Genomic DNA, 20,277 nt, shown 5'->3' with positions numbered 1-20,277 from the left:
TGTACAGAACACCAAAAAATATATATTTACATATTGTAGACTGTAAAACACAAAAACTATGTACATGTATTCATTCACACAGTGGATAGAACGTTCTTGAAAGCACTCATTACACTTACACTCTACTAGGGATAAAACCTCTGTACTGTTGCAGTGGATCAGGATAACGGTCGCGTATCTTCCAGACACAGCAACTTGGAATCACGACTCAGTGACCCTGTCCTAGTGCTCCATACTGCCACACTACAAATTGCCTGTATGCTGCATGACGGAACTGTCTATTACTCTGTCCTGGTTCAGGATTATCAGTCAATGCACGAATGTCATTCCAGATGCGTCTAGCTAAGCGCAGAACACTCTCCTCCAAAATGTAGGCTTCCATGTGTGGTAGTATGGAAATGCAATAATCAGGATGTTGTCCACAGCACTTTTGTTCCACGAATGTAGGCATTTCTCTGCACCGCTGGCAGACACACCAAGCGGGTTGCCCTGAGACAAGAGGACCTGGTGGAGGAGCATTTTCTGAAATCCTATCCAGAACATCAAACATAAGACTTGGGTCACGTGTCAGGCAGAGCTCCAGGACTTGATGAGATTGTTCCAGGCTCAGTCCTCGAATTCTGGCCTGCAATGTAATATATAATAACAAATTAGATCACAAATTGTAAATATTGGTGTAATTGGACCTAACTTTTGTGAACATGATTCAATGTTTTTTATATGGCTTTATTGCTTTCTAAGAGGACTTATGTGCACATTACACTTCAGATCATATACCTGTTCACATGCCCTTGTTTGAGCTTGAAGATTTAAAACTCGACTCAGGTCCTCTTGTCCAAGACTAAGTGCTCCTTGCCCTGCACTTCGACCACCCCGTCCTCGGCCTCTACTTCCTCGGACCCTGGTTGCTCGCCCTCTTGCACGACTTCCTCTACTTCGCCCTCGACCACGGACCTGTCCTCGAGCCGACGATGCGGTACTTGTGCCCGGAGTGTAGTCCTCATCAGAGTCAACAGCAATGCTTTCATCGTGGAAACTCTTACATGCCACACACCGTATATGTTATGAATCTTACACGAAATTCACATTCATCACCGTGTAAATTATGGTAATGTAAAAACGTGTATCAATGCAACCTGTTTTAGCAAACATAACTAACGTTAGCTCGTTCGTTACCGAATCAAACTAAATAAATGTTAAACTTTACCAGTATCGATATGATAGCTTGATAGTGAGTACTGAAAGCCATCGTTTTTGTTTATATTCAAAAAGTGATAAAGTTAGGTTTATTATTACATGTGATTCTGACATGATGTCACCAGATGCACCGCGCTCCATCTTCTCCGCTTGTCTCAGGTAAATATGCATCTTCCAGAGCGGTCAGTGTCGCGCGTTCATGTGTTTTGGAGGCGTGGCTTTGGAAGAAGCCCAGAAGGGAGGGGGTGGATTGAATGGAAATAATGAGCTAGTGTTTAGAACAGTCGTGAGAGTTGTACAGACACTCGATTTTTATACTCTCTTTTTCAGAGTGCTTACATTTTACTTATGTATTGGTATATAAAGTCAGTTTAAACAAATTTTGAATTTATGTTTTTTAGACAAGAGCTGCCTACCCTGCCTTTAATATGACAGTAATAACAGCACATGCTGATATTAATCGTTATAAATGTTTTATTATAGTTTATATATATATATACAGAACAGGTGACGCTGCCGATCTTTCCCTTGTAGACCTTCTCCGTCTACTTGCTGGTTTTCCTCTTGCTGCACAGCTGGGTTCAGCAGCTCCAGTTGTTTCTTCCCGTCCCTTTGGCTCTTCCCGTCCATTTTTCTTTTACTGGTGTCTGCACCTTTAGCTCTTCCCCGTGATGCTTCATGCCGGCTGCTCTGAGAAGGAATCCATGTCTCATCAGGCTTTGACATGGACAAGTCCAATAAAGAGTCATCTGTCTATCCCTGCAACATAGTCATCAAAACAACTATAAACAATTGTAGATATCACCTTATAGCTGACATACATAAGTGTATACATTTGAAAAACTATGAAGTGTTTTTAATATTACATAACTATGTAGAGTGCATAATGTTGGTTAACAATAAAGTTGCAATTTATCATTTATTATATATTAAAACTGTTGTTTTCTTTAAGACTGTACAGTATTGCATTTGGTTTTTATTGCTTTATTTACACTGTTTAACTTGTCAGGTGAAGTATTGCAATGTAAATTAATACAGTAAGTGTTATACAGAAATATAAATCAATCATTATTGCAAATAATATTGGTAAGTTCAAAATAACTTTTACTATGATTAATTTGAACATGTAAAGCTGTTCTGTGTTATCACACCATCGAATTGGACAAATATTCTAACATCTATGACTAACAATTTAGTTGTAAACCTTACATTTTGGGTCTAATTCAATATAATGAACTAAAATGATGTCATCAAACGCAACATTTATAAAACTTTAATACTTAACCTTATCCATTAACATGATTTATCGTTCCCGTCTGATTGTATGGCATTCAGCGGTGGAGTTAAAGACAACAAAACCCATTATTCCTCCTTCATAGCGTCATCAAACCAGGCCATTGTTTTCGCTATTGTCATCTAGCGACGGGTTTTATAAATTGCGCTTTTAAGTGAGTTGTCGGTGTAAAAGGATTTATTTATTTATTTGTAAAATAACAATTAAATTAATTAACAAACTCGTAACGTTTTATTTTGTTATGTATAGTATATTAGAATATGGCATATTAAAAGGTACGTTAATAATTATCATTACAGTATAAAGGCTGTGCACATTGTGCCCCCTTAAAAAATGGTGCATGATGCCCCTGAGTGCATAACATGTAAGATAGTTATATTGGCATATTTTATTTTCCAAAAATATACACAGTATATTAACAAATAAACAAACCTTACCTATGGAAAAGATGATAGCGGATGCCGGTGACTCGTCAAAAAGCCGCAGGAGAGAAACGCGATTGGTCAAAAGTAAAACACAGGAGAGAAACGCGATTGGTCAAAAGTAAAACACAGGAGAGACCGAGGGAGAGACCCGTGAACTTGTTAACCTTGTTAGAGTTAATCTGACGTCATCCGCATGTGAGTTCTATTCGCGCCATGGAAACGTTTATTACATCATCCAATTACCTCGTTGCCATGGCGAATGGAATGTTTTGATTCTATTCATATCCAGTGGCGGAGCCAGAGGGGTGTCCAGGGTGGCACTGGACACCCTTGACAGGTCACTGGCCACCCCGTGTGCCACCCCAAATTTAATGCGCTACTTTCACTTAATCGCTATGTTTATTTTCGACGTGCGGCAGCGCAGCACATTGTTAAAAACAAACATTATGAAACATAACCCTCCCTGCGATCGCGGCGCAAATTCTTTATTTTTCAATCACTGCGCAAAGAGACTTGGATTACTCTGCTGATTTTGGACATACAGATATGATTTATACATCATTTAAAACGTTAAAGTGTCATTTTTTTACGTATGTCTATAAAAACTGAATGTTGTGCTTTTTACAAAATTAAGAAAATATACATACTGCGCGTTCTGTTATCTCTCCATCGTGATGTGTTTTCAAAAACGCGTCAGAAAAATGACTGTTACTTAACGAATACTTTTCATACCATCATGTCATGTCTACATAATGCTTGGAATCTCTTTAAAATGATGTAAGTGAAGTCGTACTTTCTAATACTACATGATTTCACCGTATATGCTGGAAGTGTGGTAATTTTCTTGTGGACTGAATAAAGTCTAAGATTGCCAATTCTGTTTACAACAAAACCCAGCACCATATTTTCATTCTTGACGTGATCTTTATAGGCTACGTATGATTGTTAATTCGACTGGATTGCCACATTGAACTTGAAAGCGCGTTGCGCATATCCGATAGTGCGCGTGCACAGCAAGAGCTTAAACGCCTTCATGATCGCAACTTCGCGTCTTTTTGGTTTAAACGGACAAATGCTCATATGTCAAAATAGCTGTCTTGGTGATTTTCATACTAAACATTTGGTTACTGTACGTCTTAAACGAATAAACATTTTATTGCATTCGGTCTTAGCCTAACCTGTTGAAGTCTCTCTGTCATTAAAGTTAATTAAATATCAAAAGAAAAAAGAAAACTTTTGCATCTTCTGTATCTTCGTAAATAAACATCCTTGTGTAGAGCTCTGCTATTTGAAGTAAGTTTAAGGTTTATCATGGAGTTTAGATCTCCTGATCTTTTGCTTCATTAAAGGGATAGTTCACAAAATGAAAATAATTTTTACATCCTTATGTTGTTCTAAACCTGTACGAATTTCTTTTTCTGATGAACACAAAAGAAGATATTTTGATAAATGATGGTATGCACACAGCTGTAACCATTGACTTCCATAGTAGGAATAAAAACAACATGATGGAATTCAATGGATATACCATTAATTGTGTGCTTACCATCATTTATCAAAATATCTTCTTTTGTGTTTATTAAAATAAAATACAGGTTTAGAACAACATAAGGGTGAGTAAATGATGACAGAATTTTCATTTTTGGGTAAATCCCTTTAACAGACAGTAAATCAGATGTAAGAAATACAGTAGAAAGATTTAAAATTCACCCTTATTATGTTTACATCTAATGCGATCAAAAGATTCATTTATGCTTTCTTGATACATGGTTACACGTCATTTTCTTTTATGGACTATGGACCCCCTAAAGTAGCTTTGGCCACCCCCTGGCCACCCCATTAAAAAAATTCTAGTTCCGCCACTGTTCATATCACTGATTCTCTGAGCGCAAGCTAACGAAATCATTGACAGCACTTACAGACTTTACAGTCAGTCAAACCTTTAAACTAACCTCTATTTTGAGCGACAAGTCAACCGACAGTCGTAAAATAGACGGAAGTAGACAACCAATATCATGTCTACACGAAAAGATGAGCTCGTTAACGGCGGTGCACGCAAGATGAACAACTCTGCAAGTGCAGCCAATCGGGTCATCTTTACCCTTCCCGGTGCTGTTCCGGAGGACGAATTAAGCCCACCAGGTTAGTAATACTAAACTCGTTAACCTTTTGAGCCTTTCTCAATCTGAAGGCCGCAGCGTCCGGAGGTCGCATATGCAGGCCGCATACGCCACCAAGCCTGGTTTATTTAAGTTAACTGAGCATTACATTCTCAAGTCATAAGCATTTTACAACAATTACGATTAACTAAGAATAATAGTCAACTTTATAATTGTTAATATTCTGAAGATGCCGCGTGCGGCCTACAAATGCGACCTCCGGAGGCTGCGGCTGCTCTCCTCAGAGAGATGCGCTGCTGCTAAGCGATTTTCACTCACAAGTTTAATTGCTTAATTTTTTAACACAATATTCTTACACAAGACACCCAAACCAAGCACATAGGTACTACGATGAATGTTGAGAACATATAAATCATAGCATCGGCCTTAAAGTGACAGCGCCTAGTTTTTTGCTCCATTAAATGAATATTAGCACAGAGTATGCTAGCCTACCAGCTTGATTTTATCACATACTGTATTTTGATGGATATGCAGTGTTATATTATGTATAGTGTTAAACATTTATATTCATAACAGTTTATATTATATTACACTTGTTCTTTTGGCTCTTGAAGTTGCTTGGTGACGAGCTTTGCCATATTCTTGCCCTTTAACAAAGAGAGTTACATTGAAATATGTGTAGGTAGTATTTTTATTAGTGCTGGGCATAGATTAATCTTCTAGATTAATCTCATACAAAATATAAGTATTTTTTTGCTAAATATATGAGTTTGTGCTGTGTGTATTTATTATGTATATATAAATACACACACATTCATGTATGTATTTAAGAATCATTTACATGTGTAATATATATTTTTTTGAATTTTTATATATATTATGTATAAAGAAAATGACATATAAATAAAACATTTCTGTGTGTGTGTGTGTGTGTTTAAATATACGTAATATTTACACACAGTACAAACTCATATATTATGCAAAAAATAAATTACTTTTATTTTGTATGAGATTAATCTAGACTAATCTATGCACAGCACTAATGTTTATGAAGTGACATCAACAATGTTTTTTGACAAATAAAATTCACTAATATGGGAAGATTAGTGTGGTATGTGCCTTGTTAACATTTTTAACGCTGCCTCCAACAACTTTAAAACTTTAAAATGCATTGCACTGTGTAATATGTAAGCTTATAATGTTTATGCATGTTTATAATGTATTGATTGTGTGCTGTGTATATATCTCATACCTGTTTCATTTATAAATGTACAAAGAAAAATATTTTAAGGCACTTCATTTAATTTATTGTAAATTATAATGATACCTGGTTATTATTAATATCTGCACTCATTAATATGTGGATTTTATTAATAGACGTTTTTAATAAATTAATTTGTTGCTTTTAATGTAATTAACCAGCAGAATTACATTGGCAAAAAACACTCCACCCATACGATGTATGCATAAATATGGCTATGTATAGGGGTGACCGGAGCACAAACTAACGCGAGGTTCATTGTAACACGGCTACTTTACATATTTATACAGAATTTATTGAATTATTTGTGCTTTAAAAATAGTCTAGAATGTGTTTTTAACAAACCCTCTGTTTGTTACACTTAACTCCACCTGTAAAAGCCAATTTGTCTTTGTAAAGGTGTCCACTAGGGGTCACGCTTGTATAATGAGTCAATATAGGTAGGAACCTTCCTTCAGGTGATCGTGTTCCTGGAGGAAGGTTCACACTGCACACGGTTTTTCGACCGTTACAGGCCCTGTCCCAAATGGCGCACTTCATGTGGACTTTCGGTCTCGTGGCCTTAAATTGCGCGTGCTCGCTTAAGCCGAAAGTATACTAGGGACGTCCGCGTATGCGCGCCGTCCGCATGACGTCATTTTTGTCATCAAGAGGGTCCGCGGCCAGCCCAAAAATTGAGACCGCGCGGACAGTGCGCCTACAGTCCGCGTACAACAGCGCATGCGCGTGGAAATATTTAGACAGGGCACTCCACTATAAACAATTATACAAAGGAAATAGACAGCATTTGCACACACACTATCGTTTTTCTTCTTTAACTTTTACTTCTTCCAAGAATAGAAAGCCCTGGAGCATGTTTGTTTGATTCCTGTTCTTTGTTGTCTTGTTGTTTATTCTAAACTGTGTTTGCAATGGTGGATCAGTTACTTTTCTTCACCTATCCTAATGTTTTAATGTACTGTAAATGTCGCCAAATCAGTGCTGCCCTGACAGCCTGTTAGACTAATAATTTGAATAAGAAATCATTTGTATTGCGTAGGTGTCGAACGCGGCCGTCCGCGTGTAGCCGCGGGGAGTATACTCGAAAAGCTGCGCGGACGTGTGCGCGCGCGAGCCGGACGCGGAAAAAAGGTATACCCTGGCCTTTAGTCTACGAGTCCGTAGGGTGTCCCATCTGTCATTTTTACGCTTTGAAGTGTGCTCATCAGCGCCTCCTTTGCCCCCTTGATGCGGTCTTCAGCGAAGCCCGCACTGCAGCAGGCTTCGCGCACTTTACCAACCCAGAAGTCCTTGCGAAAGAGCAATCAGACCTATCAGACGACGGAAGGGAGGAGCTCACACTGACGGGCAACTTCTCTACCTATTTCAGGTGTGACGCTCGAGTCTGTCCCAAAATACGACTCCGTTGCACCCACGTGGACTCGCATTAAGGGTCCCTAAAGTCTGGACTACGTGGTGTCATCAAAGTGTGGACTCTGAGGAGGACCACAAGTCCGGAGTGTGCCATTTGGGACAGGACCACACTGCAAAACATGATTTTCTTCGTATTTTTATCTTTAAAAAAATCTTAACCAAAATGTATTTTCTTGAAGCGCCATCTAGTGGGTGTTGCTAAAAACGAATCAGAGTTTCCCCTTCTTGTTCTTCTATACTCTTTGCTACAGAGCTTTGACGACTCTGTCATAACAAAACCCTCCCGTTTTATACTGTAGCAACTTGCCATTGCCTCCTCATGCCTGTATCACTGGGAAACCTTCAAATGTGAAGAAAAAAACAGTGAGAGATCATGAGAGAGAGAGAGAGTACCAGTTCCCAACGAACATTGACATAATATTATAAATAATAACGTAAAATAACCAAAATCATTGTTCAATCTTACTTGTGAAATGTAATCCCATGTGATCTGGAATCAATACTGCGCCGGTTATTGCAACCGTAAGCTGCACAAAATACGCCGTATATAGCACCAGAGTCAATCGGAGTTAACGGTAATACGGGCATCTTTGCTTTTCCGTTAACTCCGATTGATTCTGGTGGTAGCGTACAGTGAGGAGACCCATCCAATATGGCGCCGATGCTTGATGGGTTCCAGCACGTCATGAGGTGTCTATGTATATTATGTCTATGGTTTTAAGCACACATTCACTTGAATTGTATATTTTTAATTAAGTGGGCCTATTCATTTATTTGTAAATGCAGAAGGAGGAGCAATGTAGTAAACCGCAAGTTAGGCTACACGACGGCCCCCCCTTATGAATTAATTATTAAGACAAGATATCTACAGCCAAATATTAATTTTTAAATTGAAAATAACTATTTAATTTAAAGCACATTTTTTAGGCTTGATAAGTGCAAATGTACGGGCCCTTGGGTCAGTGCGGTGTCTTAATGAAGTAAAAGTGAAATAGTATTTGTGGACCTGTAGCTGCACAAAACAAATTACATATACAGAAGGCATTGCATATTAGTAGGGCATTTTTAATAGTATGTCAATTTAAGTGGGTATAAAAATACCAAAGAAAAACATTTAAACTCACACAGCGCCAACGAAATGTCTGAAATCTTCATCTCAGCACATGAGCATCATGTTTATAATGCTCTCTTAACTCTTGTTTTCGTTGACTAATGCCATGCGTGTCATAGATCATAATGCCAAAATACGATGCTAACTGTTTATAATGTGTTGTTTGTTTGATCTGTTCAGTTGTACGACAGAACACAATTTTGTCTACTTCAGCTTTGGGGCTCGTGACTGGCAGCGGTGCACGAAATGCTCAACGGAGGTTGAGCATCTCTACACCTGCAGCCAGTGACGTGATGTTTGCTCTTCCTGGTGCTGTAGCGGGTGATGAATGTAGCCCAGAAGGTCAGTCACACCATTATATTGACACTTAAAAAATTTTTAATTTCAGGGGGGAGTAAATGAGATTTTTGTGTAAACACACAGTATAACATTCACGTTTCTACAGCCTGTATTGGTTGGTTTAGTTGATGATGATTTAAAGGTGCAGTGTGTAATTTTTAGAAGGATCTTTTGACAGAAATGCAAAATAATATACAAAACTATATTATCAGGGGTATATAAAGATATGTGTTTATACCTTAGAACGAGACCTTTTTATCCACATACACCGAGGGTCCTCTTTGGAAGTTGTCATTTTGTGCTGCCATTTTTCTACAGAAGCCCTTAAAGGACAATTTTTTTACTAAGTTGTCTCTGACAATGACATGTTTGTCCGGTGGTGGCTACCGTAGCTTCTCTATGTGTTTCAAAAGCGAAGGGTGAGCAGTGGACTAAGCCATTGGTTGCAATTTGCAACCTCACCACTAGATGCCACTAAAATTTACACACTGCATCTTTAATAGAATAACATGTGAATTAACTATATGGGCTTACACATGACTTTGTTTGAATATGTATTTTAATGTTTAAATCCTATTGGATAATAAAATAAAAAATGTCATAGGCCAGTCAGTCATCTGACTGCATGCACTGAACTGTATATATGTGTATATATGTGTGTGTATGTATGTGACCCTGGACCACAAAATAACTAATAAGTAGCACTGGCATATTTGTAGCAAAAACCGAAAATACAATGTATTGATTTTTCTTTTATGCCAATAATTTGTAAATTATGTAAAGATTATGTTTCATGAATATATTTAGTAAATGCATTGCAGTTGCAGTGGATGCAGTTGTTAATGACTTCGTCTGGACAACTTTAAAGGCGATTTTTCGCAATATTTAGATTTTTTTCAGATTCCACATTTTCAAATAGTTGTATCTCAGCCAAATATTGTCCTGTCCTAACAAACCATACATCAATGGAAAGCTGGTTTTGTGGTCCAGGCACACTTATACACAATATACAGTAAAATATGTTAGATTTCAGAAAAGTTTCTAATTTGTTCTTGATTTCCTGTCTGTCCAGTTGTAAGACAAACTACTATGTTGTCTACATCAGGTCATGGGCTCGTGACTGGCAGTGGTACACGTGATGTTCAACGGAGGTTGAGCAACACTATTCCTACAGCCAGTCACATATTTGCCCTTCCCGGGGCTGTGGAGGATGAAGAGTGGAGCTCAGAAGGTCAGTTACATCATTATATTGTCACTTTAAATATACCGTAATTCCTCAAATAAAAGCCGTTATTCAAATAAACGCGGGGCCTCTGATAGTGGTCATCGCAGACAAATAAAGGCCGGTCTCAAATTAAGGCCGGGGAAAGATGAGTGCCGGGGGAAAATGAGTGAGAGCTTAGCGCGTCAACTATAAACGCCTCGTCCGTTTGGTGAGACGCGCAGGGCTTAAAGTTTTCCGGCACCATGCCGGATCTCCGGCGTGCAGCTTTAGGAGCGAATGTAAAAAAAATATCAGTTTAAGTTCATGCGTTTGCCTACAAATAGTATGAGAGCTACACATATTTCACTCTAATAAACTAGCCAATCAGAAGTAGGATGGGGCGGGTCTTTGAAGTGTGGTTGAGAGCCAGCTGCAGATGCCGAGCGGAGACCGCCGAAAACATTTGCTTGCTGCTTTGACCATACATATGGCTTTGACTATGTAAATATAAGGAACGTATAAAAGCGTTACAGGATTTCTCGTCGAGTTGAGATGCTGTCTCGCGATTTCAGTATAAAGTTGCGTTTGTGTCACAGTGTTTGCTTGTATTATATTATTATTAACGCACGCATCCACGCAAACCATCACACTGACGAACACACGCATACATTCGCGCCTCTTGATGGTTCATTATTCTGGGGCGTGCATGCGTTAGTGCAAGCGATTACAGAATAATATAATGACAAGAAGCTTGCGGACGCGGAGCTCTTGATGCAAAAGACAAGTGCACTTGACTGGCTTTCCAGACACCTAGGAATGTTTAAGTCGCAACATCATTTGAATTAAGTGACTTTAATGTTACAATATCCACTTCAAATGAAGGGTGCAAAGATTGTGTATTTGATCAATAATAAATATTAGGGGTGTGACGAGATCTTGCGAAATTAATTATGTCACAAGATTTTTTCGTGGAGGTGAAATACCGGCCGTTTCTCAAATTAAAGACTGCACCCTTCGGAGGTCAGATTTGTAGACTTCATATACGTCATCATAAAGACTGTCTTATTAGGAAATATTACCAATTATAAAGTTTACAAAATGTATTTAGTTGATCGCGTTGTTGTAATATGCTTATGACTTGCGAATGCAATGCTCAGTTAATTGAAATAAACCTTGATGACGTATGCATGCATATGCGACGTCCGGAGGATTCAGCTTTCTGTTTGAACCTTTTACAGGGCTTGCATTATATTATGTCTTTTACTGCATATGCTTTTTTGTTTGGGTTTCCAATAATGTTCGTTTGGGAAATCAAATCGTATAAAGTCTGAGACGCGTTGTGATTGTCTGTTGATCATACATCGTTTAGTCTCTCAGTCAGTAGATTAAACCCTTTTCTGAGTTTACATTATTTTAAGGAATATTCCATTTTCTTAAAAGAAAAATCCAGATAATTTACTCACCACCATGTCGTCCAAAATGTTGATGTCTTTCTTTGTTCAGTCGAGAAGAAATTATGTTTTTTCAACGGAGTTTCAAAGGACTATAAACAATCCCAAACGAGGCATAATGATATTATCTACCAAAACGATTGTCATTTTTGACAATAAAAATAACAAATATACACTTTTAAAGCACAACTTCTCGGTTTTTTGTTTTGCTTTAACCCCTGGACGCGTGCGCGATCCGGGGAGGCTAAAGTGCGCCAGAGCGCGTATCAAAAGGAGAGACGTCAACTGCCCGAGCACTCACTTTCAGTTTTTAAGTTAATGCATTGTGGGTTGTAGTGACATTTGGACCAATTTTTGACAGAACATTTTAAGTGGTTATGGAAATCTAATTTGCCAACTTATTTATATCAGCTTAAATATATTTAGAAGCGCATTTTTTTCTAAATACCATAGTTACTGTTCCTAAAGCGTAAAATGTGTTTGAGAAGTTTATCATGTGTATGCCTTTATTTCTACACAGCTTATGGACTCATGATCGGCAGTGGAGAACGAGGCGCTCAACAGAGGTTGTCTGTCTCTTCATCTGCAGCTGATCGAGAGTCCATTGTGTCTTCTGGGGCTTCAGTGCACCACACAATAGACACGGTGGAGAGAAGTACAGTAGGTCAGTCAATCACACAATTACAATGACACATCAAATGTAATGCAACAAAAATAAATACATTAACTTACACAGATAGTAAAACAGAGCTCTTGGAAATTTAAGAGACCACTACAAATGTGCTTTTATTTTGCCTATTATTTCTTGTATGGCACTAATGCCATTCCAGTGTTTGTTGAAAAGAGGCAAACCTCAGGAGCGATATAAAGTCACCCAACAGTAATAAGAGCATGGAATGCTGTGTTTAAAAAATCAAGGAAAATGTTAATCTGTTTTTTGTCTTTTCTATCTTTTAGAGCAAAAAAAGAAAGGGAAGGAGGGGAAGATAAAAGCAAGAATGGCGGCTATCCGTTCTTTCCTCCGAAAATCAGGCCAATCTATAATTCAGACATTCTGTGTCTGCCATAATGAGGAAGACTTGGATCCATCTGACCCACCTGATCCATCTGATCCTCAGCCAGGTCCATCCGGCCTGGAGCCATGTGCCCGTAGAGATCATGCCGATCTACTCAAGCCAACGGGCTATCACGAACCAGACTATTGCCTGTCTGGTTCTTATACCTTGGACAAAACTGAAATCCAAGAAGAGACTGGTCCCAAACATGATGGTCCCTTCGACCAGGAGCTCCGTGCTCAACCGGATCAGACTTCTAGTCAGTCATGCCTTTTTGGCCTGCAGAGGGCTCGTGAAGACAATCGGCAATATAGTCCCTTCGGACTTGAGTCGACGAGCTATGAAGGGCAAAACAAATGCCTGTTTCGTTCATTGAATACCTTGGATACAACTGATATCCAAGAAGAGACTGGTCCCAAACATGATGGTCCCTTCGACCTGGAGCTCCGTGCTCAACCGGATCAGACTTCTAGTCAGTCATGCCTTTTTGGCCTGCAGAGGGCTCGTGAAGACAATCGGCAATATAGTCCCTTCGGACTTGAGTCGACGAGCTATGAAGGGCGAAACAAATGCCTGTTTCGTTCATTGAATACCTTGGATACAACTGATATCCAAGAAGAGACTGGTCCCAAACATGATGGTCCCTTCGACCAGGAGCTTCGTGCTCAACCGGATCAGACTTCTAGTCAGTCATGCCTTTTTGGCCTGCAGAGGACTCGTGAAGACAATCGGCAATATAGTCCCTTCGGACTTGAGCCGGCGAGCTGTAACTCACCAGTGAAATGCCTCTCTGGTTCATGTTCCTTGGACACAACTGAAATCCAAGAAGAGACTGGTCCCAAAAATGATGGTCCCTTCGACCAAGAGCCCCATGCTCAACCGGATCAGACTACTAGTCAGCCAGGCCCATCCGGCCTGCAGAGGGCTCGTGAAGATAATCTGCAGTATAGTCCCTTCGGAGTCGAGCCAACAAGCTATAAAACACCAGTCTTTTGCCAGACTAGTTTATTTACATCAAAGCAAACAGATCGTCAAGGTCCAGCTAAACCTGAACATCATCCATGCTCCGAACAGGAGAAAAGTGATGAAGCTGAAGCTGACCCTGAACCATCTGACCTGCAGTTAAATTACCGGCCTGGAAGTGAGTATACTGTTATTATATTCTGTTTTTATTGTCAGCTTTATTTTTCTCTCTTGTCAACTGCTCTTCTCATAATTGTTTTAAAGGTGCAGTGTGTAGCTTTTATAAGGATCTTTTGTCAAAAAAGCTATATAAAATACATAACTATATTATCAGTGGTGTATAAAGAGACCTTTCATAATGAAGTGTTATGTTTTTATTACCTTAAAATGAGACGTTTTTATCTAAGAGGGTCCCCTTACATGGAAGTCGCCATTTTGTTTCTACAAAAGCCCTTAACGGACAAACTTGTTTTATTAAGTTGTCTCCAACGATGACATTGTTGTCCGGTGGCGCAACCTCACCACTAGATGTACTAATATTTACACACTGCACCTTTAAACCTGTGCCCAGTTACTGTAATAAGTGTATTTATACATGTAATACCTTCTCCCTGTGCTCTTTCAATATTAGGCCATTTTCAATCTTTCACGTTTTCTGTTAACTATTTCATGTCAATATCATGAGAAAACAAGAACAGGAAAAGAAAATAATCCTTTATATTTGGTTATTCGCTCAGTTTATACTTATATTAGTTACTGACTAGTCTTTGCAAGCAATTGTATTGCTATTATGCTCATGCGGGCACGTGTGTGTTTAGACAAAATGCTAATCACTTCTGTTCTTTTTGTGTCGATTGTTTCCCAGGAATATTTAAATTACATTATGAAATGGGAAGACATATAGGAAGAGGTGCCTTTGGTAATGTTTATGAAGGAAGACGCCTGTCTGATAACAAAAAGGTAAAACCGCTCTTCATCTACATATAGATCCATGTTCAGTGTTTTGATCTAAATATGTTTATATCAATTACAGGCTGCAGAGTTTGATGTGGCTTAACATTTGATTATTTTCCCTTGTAGGTCGCCATCAAAACAATCGATAAGTCGTTTAGGAACCGGTACATCGAACTTGTAAGTTGGCAAGATTCAAAATGTATCATGCTATGGGGTCCAAATTATGCTAATAATATTGAAACAACAAACGTTTATTAAATAATAAAAAATTGCATTGTTTGGACCTCACTGTTATACCCCACTGATTGTCTATAGTCAGCTAACCTCTTTTTAATGTGTTTTTACCAGCCTGATCACAAAAGCGATTTGCTTGCAGAAGTGGCTATAAATCTGCTTTTACTCAAACCGAAGAAAAGCCCACACATTGTGGAAATGTTGGACTGGTTTACTGAAGATCATGAGCACATCCTGGTTTTAGAGTATCCGGATCCCTGCGTGACCCTGACGAAGTTTATAAGAGACAATGGTTGCCTCTCTGAAGAGCTGGCACGTGATTTTATGCGGCAAGCGATCCTCGGTGCTAAAGACTGCTTTAGGCGCGGTGTCTACCATGGTGACATAAAGCTTGATAACATCCTGATCAATACAGACACGATGAAGCTCAAGTTAATCGACTTTGGAGTCAGCCAACTTACGGAAGCTTGTACCGTTTATGGCGTGGACAAAAGGAGTGAGTTGACTTTGTGTTTTGTTCCCCTAATAGCACACCATTGAAATTCACAAGGATGGACTGTATGCCATGATACTATGATTTGGATGACTTTTAGTAATGAAAGGTTTTGTTTACATTACAGAGCAAGGACCTTGTGTTGCAAAGACGATCTGTTCTTTTGGTGTTTTACTTTACAAAATGCTGCATGGAGACGAGCTGTCTAAACCCTATTATGAATTCACCAAAAGTTATCGGTCTAGAAGTTCATCCAAAGGTAAGACAACAGCACTAACAAAACAAACACTGTTAAATGCAAACAAAGCTTACAATATTGGTGACCTCTCACATGATGCAGATATTATATAAATTAGAAGAAAACTAGACATTTTGTTTGTTAAACTTTCATCATTGCTTTATATAGTGCATATTTCAGAAGCTTGTAGATGACAATACTGTTTATAAACCTATTTTGTATGTTTTTCTATATAAAATCATCCTACATAATGTAAAATACATGGAAAATAACCTTGATTTCTTTAATATATATTGAGTTATGTCATGTCAAAGATCGACCTTAATGTGAAATCAACGAGGATGCTCCTAAAGTCATTATTAGATGATGAGACTTTAACCTGGTTTTCACAGACAGGGTCACAAATGTCTAATCAATGTTTTTTGTTGTGCTTTCTTAACAGAGTTTGAAGAATTCATGGATCTGTGTTTTCAGAATTATAAAAGAGGCAGAAAGAGAAAGCCAAAATTAGATGATCTCTTAAAACACCCATGGATGATGAAAAAATAAATATTGAGTTTATATTTTTATGAAAATGTTATTTATTCATTCATTGATGACAAGAACAATAAAAACTATTACATTTTCTATTTTTAAAAATTGGTGTGTGTCTTTTTGAGAATACACTTCGGGTTGAAAATGTTTAGGAAGCCCTGATATGCAGGGGTAAACAGATGGAAAAATAAAATTCTTATTTAACCCTTGTGCCTTGTTCCAATTCACTACCCTTTCGTGTTGTTAGCGGCCAAAAAAGGCCACTAAATTAAACGGCTGTAAAAATGTATCAGATTAATATTTTTTTCAATTTTTTTTGCATAAATCTGTTAATCAACCTCAGAACTGATCAAAACTACCAAATGTTTCCAAAAATTTAATGATTTTAACTCTTTAATTGCCAAGCTCATAAGTGATGCCACTGATTTGAGAAAAAAAAAACACAAAATCACTGATTTTCAATATAAAAAGTGATTGTGGACTGAATTTTTTTTCACCCTTTTCACAGTCTTGGGCATGCCAAAAATTGGTAAAAACATTGGCTTTGATGCATTTTTAGTTTTTGTGCAGCATCAGATTAAATTTTTTTCTCCCTCATTTATTGTTTGTGGCCATTTTTTCCCCATTGACTTCCATTATAACAACATTTTTTGATTGCAGAGCCATGACACCTTATTACCATGCATTTTTGATTCTTTGTGGTTTTAGTTTTTGCAAAGAGGTAAAATTTGTCATTTTTACTGTTGATCACCATGTGGCACAATTAACCCTTTAGTAGCCTGTGCAAAAAAAAGAGCTTGAATTCTGGATTGTACATTGAGTTATATGGACTATAACAGCATATTAGAGAGAGAGAGAGAGAGAGAGAGAGAGAGTGTGTGTGTGTGTGTGTGTGCGCGTGCGTGCGTGCGTGCTTGCATGCATGTGTGTGCGTCTGTGTGGAAAAATCTGTAAAAAATCTTCTCTTCATCAGATTTATTAACAACATTTATTATGAACCAAAATGCAAAAACAACTTCAAATAAACTGAACAATGAAGCAAGAGTAGAGGATGGATGGAGAACTAAACAATCAAACTAATTTTTTGGTGTGTATATGTGTACGTGTGTGTGTTCAGTCTTTTTAGCAGGACTTGCAGCATATTACTTGGTGCTCTCTGCAAGGATGTCTACCACAACGGATACAAATGCTGACTGTTCTTTTTTTGGTTCTGTACACCACTTGCATGTTCCCCTCTTCACTCCTGAGCTGCTGGTGCCTGCTGGTGTCTGTGGATTTGTGTCTAGAGGGACAGCTACAGGAGACTAAATCCCTCTCACCAGTGCAGCACTAACTGGTGCGCGAGGGAGGTGCTCTCTCCTCAATACTAACACTAACCCTACACACACACACACACACACACACACTCGTACACACACACACTCGTACACACACACTCGTACACACACACTCGTACACACACAATGGTTTTATAGTCCATATAACTCAATGTACAGACCAGAATTTATGCTCTGTTTATTTGCACAGGCTACTAAAGGGTTAATGGTGCCACATGGTGATCAACAGTAAAAATGACAAATTTTACCTCTTTGCAAAAGGAAAAGGCACAAAGAATCAAGAATGCATGGTAATAAGGTGTCATGGCTCAGCAATCAAAAAATGTTGTTATAATGGAAGTCAATGGGTAAAAAATGGCCACAAACAATAAATGAGGGAGAAAAAATTTTTATCTGATGCTGCACAAAAACTAAAAATGCATCAAAGCCAATGTTTTTACCAATCTTTGGCATGCCCAAGACTGTAAAAAAGGTAAAAGAAAATCCAGTCCACAGTCACGTTTTATATTGAAAATCTGTCATTTTGTGTGTTTTTTTTCCCCAAATCAGTGACACTACTTATAAACTTGGCAATGAAAGAGTTAAAATCATGGAATTTCTGCAAACATTTGGTAGTTTTGATCAGTACTGAGGTTGATTAACAGATTTATGCAAAAAAAATTTGAAAAAAATTTCATCCGATAAATTTTTACAGCAGTTTAATTTAGTGGCCTTTTTTGGCCGCTAACAACACGTAAGGGTAGTAAATTTGCCCACGGTATATTGTTAAGTTTTTGAAAAATTTCAAAGCATTTTCTTAAAATATGTGTAAATATAAGATTTGTCACCAAAAATCATTCCATTTGCTGAAACACAGAGAAAGTTGTGGCCAAATTAAGACAAAAAAAATTGCAAAAATGGCCAAAAATGGCCCCAACAACACATAAGGGTTAATTTCTATTACTTATAACGTAAGGTAGCCTTTTTGTACCCCCCCCCCCCAAAAAAAAAACACAAACTGTAATGGACTTTTTTAAAATGTTGTTTTACTTTAATTTTTTTCATAGTTTCATAGGCTTTAAATATAGTAATTACTTTATTTCCAATAAATTGAGATGAGTTTTGCATCAGATAGATTTGACGATAATGCAATTCATAGATTACATAACCCCGCCCCCTTGCTTCACTCACTGGGGAAATAATGAGTAATTTCTAAAAAAAAAATATCACATTTTGATTTCAAACAGAAAGGTCTGCAATTTGCATTTGAGGGATTCAGGATGTGACTTGTAACTCGAAATGAAAACATATTTAAGATTGAAGCTATCGCTTAAGTCAAGGGCTCTCAAGTCACACGCATTGACCGTGAGACACACGCATTTCACACGCATTTCACATTCTGTGTCAGTTCACATGCTCACACTTTGTATTTCTCACGCTGAGAAGTAAGATATAAATTGTCCTGCTATATACAATTAATGTAAGAGGCGCAGGCCAGGCATACGCAGAGCAGTTCTGTCGAGTTCAGTTGCTTCGAGTTTTTTAAGAGTGCTCAACTTTACGCAGCGCCGCAAGAACTGACAAGCAGATGACGTCAGAGTACCGCGACAATTCGCGGAGGAGACTGATTTCAAATGGCTCTCGCGTTACTCTGAAGTCGTTCACGCAATGCATCCTACCAGGCAATCAGAAATATACGAGATGTTGAGGTCCACCAAAAAAAAGAAAGAAGAAGAAATGAAGGCCATGTTCATCTCATTTAAACAGAATTCATATTGATACATTGACAGTAATAGAACATCCTGGTTAAATGACTCCAACAAATAACCCAACAAAGTGTTTACTCAGTCTCTAACACCTTTATTCATACGGTCACAGTGGACGCTTTCTTTTGCTACTTTTTATAATATTTTCCACGAGGGGAAGTGATGCATGTATTTAAAGAAATTGAGGCAAATGTTGGGTTTTGTAGAATTGTAAATTCACATCCATGGTTTAAATTATACTACAGTTAATCATTTTGGTTCTTTTTTGATTTTCTGTGCATTTTTTTTGTTACATATGGATTGTGATGCACAAAGTTGGGGCATTGTTTTAAGAACTATGTTCTGCTGAAATAAATAGTTTTTAAAGATAGAAATGTGCCCTTTGTGACATGTAAACCTGGTAGACGTCATAAATATAAATGAGGCATAAAAAAAAAATATATATATATACGAGATGTTGTTTAAATTATATTACATGTAGTTATATCTGTAATCATGTGTGCATGTGCATAAGCTGTAGCAACCTGGAAAAATCAAGTTTTTTTTTTGACCGTTTGAGTTTAAGAAATACAATTTATTGTACCCTGCTGAAAAAAACAGCTAAAACCAGCTTAAGCTGGTCAAGCTGGTTTTAGCTGGTTTAAGATGGAAATAGCTGGTTTTAGCTGGTCTCCCAGCCTGGCCAGGCTGGTCAAGCTGGTCTCCCAGCCTGGTCAAGGTGGTCTCCCAGGCTGGTCAAGCTGGTCTCCCAGGCTGGTCAAGCTAGTCTCCCAGGCTGGTCAAGCTGGTCTCCCAGCCTGGCCAGGTTGGTCAAGCTGGTCTCCCAGGCTGGTCTCCCAGCCTGGCCAGACAGGTCAAGCTGATCTCCCAGCCTGGCCAGACAGGTCAAGCTGGTCTCCCAGCCTGGCC

At 38.3% G+C, this 20,277-nt stretch overlaps 2 protein-coding genes across 3 annotated transcripts; one reads left to right on the top strand and one right to left on the bottom strand.

The window, feature by feature from the left end:
• Positions 1–89: 89 nt before the first annotated feature.
• On the bottom strand, positions 90–1,610 carry LOC135731036 (uncharacterized). The gene is made up of 3 exons (XM_065248988.2): positions 1,297–1,610; positions 778–1,038; positions 90–625 (listed from the first exon to the last, which is right to left on the bottom strand). Exons 1-3 carry the CDS (start codon positions 1,366–1,368, stop codon positions 209–211), a joined length of 750 nt encoding a protein of 249 aa, XP_065105060.1. The 5' UTR covers positions 1,369–1,610; the 3' UTR covers positions 90–208.
• Positions 1,611–6,625: 5,015 nt separating this feature from the next.
• LOC135735380 (uncharacterized) lies at positions 6,626–16,351 on the top strand. Of its 2 annotated transcripts, none has more exons than XM_065253849.2 (9): positions 6,626–9,163; positions 10,266–10,391; positions 12,336–12,479; positions 12,773–14,011; positions 14,699–14,793; positions 14,914–14,964; positions 15,136–15,517; positions 15,642–15,773; positions 16,195–16,351. In XM_065253849.2, exons 1-9 carry the CDS (start codon positions 9,115–9,117, stop codon positions 16,299–16,301), a joined length of 2,325 nt encoding a protein of 774 aa, XP_065109921.1. In that variant the 5' UTR covers positions 6,626–9,114; the 3' UTR covers positions 16,302–16,351. The 2 variants fall into 2 exon arrangements, with proteins under 2 accessions (XP_065109921.1, XP_065109918.1); XM_065253846.2 differs by having other exon boundaries at positions 10,233–10,391.
• The last annotated feature ends 3,926 nt before the right edge of the window (positions 16,352–20,277 follow it).

The sequence above is a fragment of the Paramisgurnus dabryanus genome, chromosome 17 (genome assembly GCF_030506205.2).
Source record: "Paramisgurnus dabryanus chromosome 17, PD_genome_1.1, whole genome shotgun sequence".
Lineage (NCBI taxonomy): Eukaryota > Metazoa > Chordata > Actinopteri > Cypriniformes > Cobitidae > Paramisgurnus > Paramisgurnus dabryanus.
Note: the sequence above shows the minus strand (reverse complement) of the source record. Positions and strands in the feature narration are given on the sequence as shown.

What these genes read in the sequence shown, in the direction of transcription:
- LOC135735380 (XM_065253846.2), top strand. Translation starts at nt 9,115, where the DNA reads ATGTTTGCTCTTCCTGGTGCTGTAGCGGGTGATGAATGTAGCCCAGAA. An exon ending in GTTAAATTACCGGCCTGGAA is followed by an intron (nt 14,012 to 14,698) that starts GTGAGTATACTG and finishes ATTGTTTCCCAG; the next exon opens with GAATATTTAAATTACATTAT. An exon ending in GTCTAGAAGTTCATCCAAAG is followed by an intron (nt 15,774 to 16,194) that starts GTAAGACAACAG and finishes CTTTCTTAACAG; the next exon opens with AGTTTGAAGAATTCATGGAT.
- LOC135731036 (XM_065248988.2), bottom strand. Translation starts at nt 1,368, where the DNA reads ATGCATATTTACCTGAGACAAGCGGAGAAGATGGAGCGCGGTGCATCT. An exon ending in ACATCATGTCAGAATCACAT is followed by an intron (nt 1,039 to 1,296) that starts GTAATAATAAAC and finishes GTGGCATGTAAG; the next exon opens with AGTTTCCACGATGAAAGCAT. An exon ending in AAACAAGGGCATGTGAACAG is followed by an intron (nt 626 to 777) that starts GTATATGATCTG and finishes ATTACATTGCAG; the next exon opens with GCCAGAATTCGAGGACTGAG.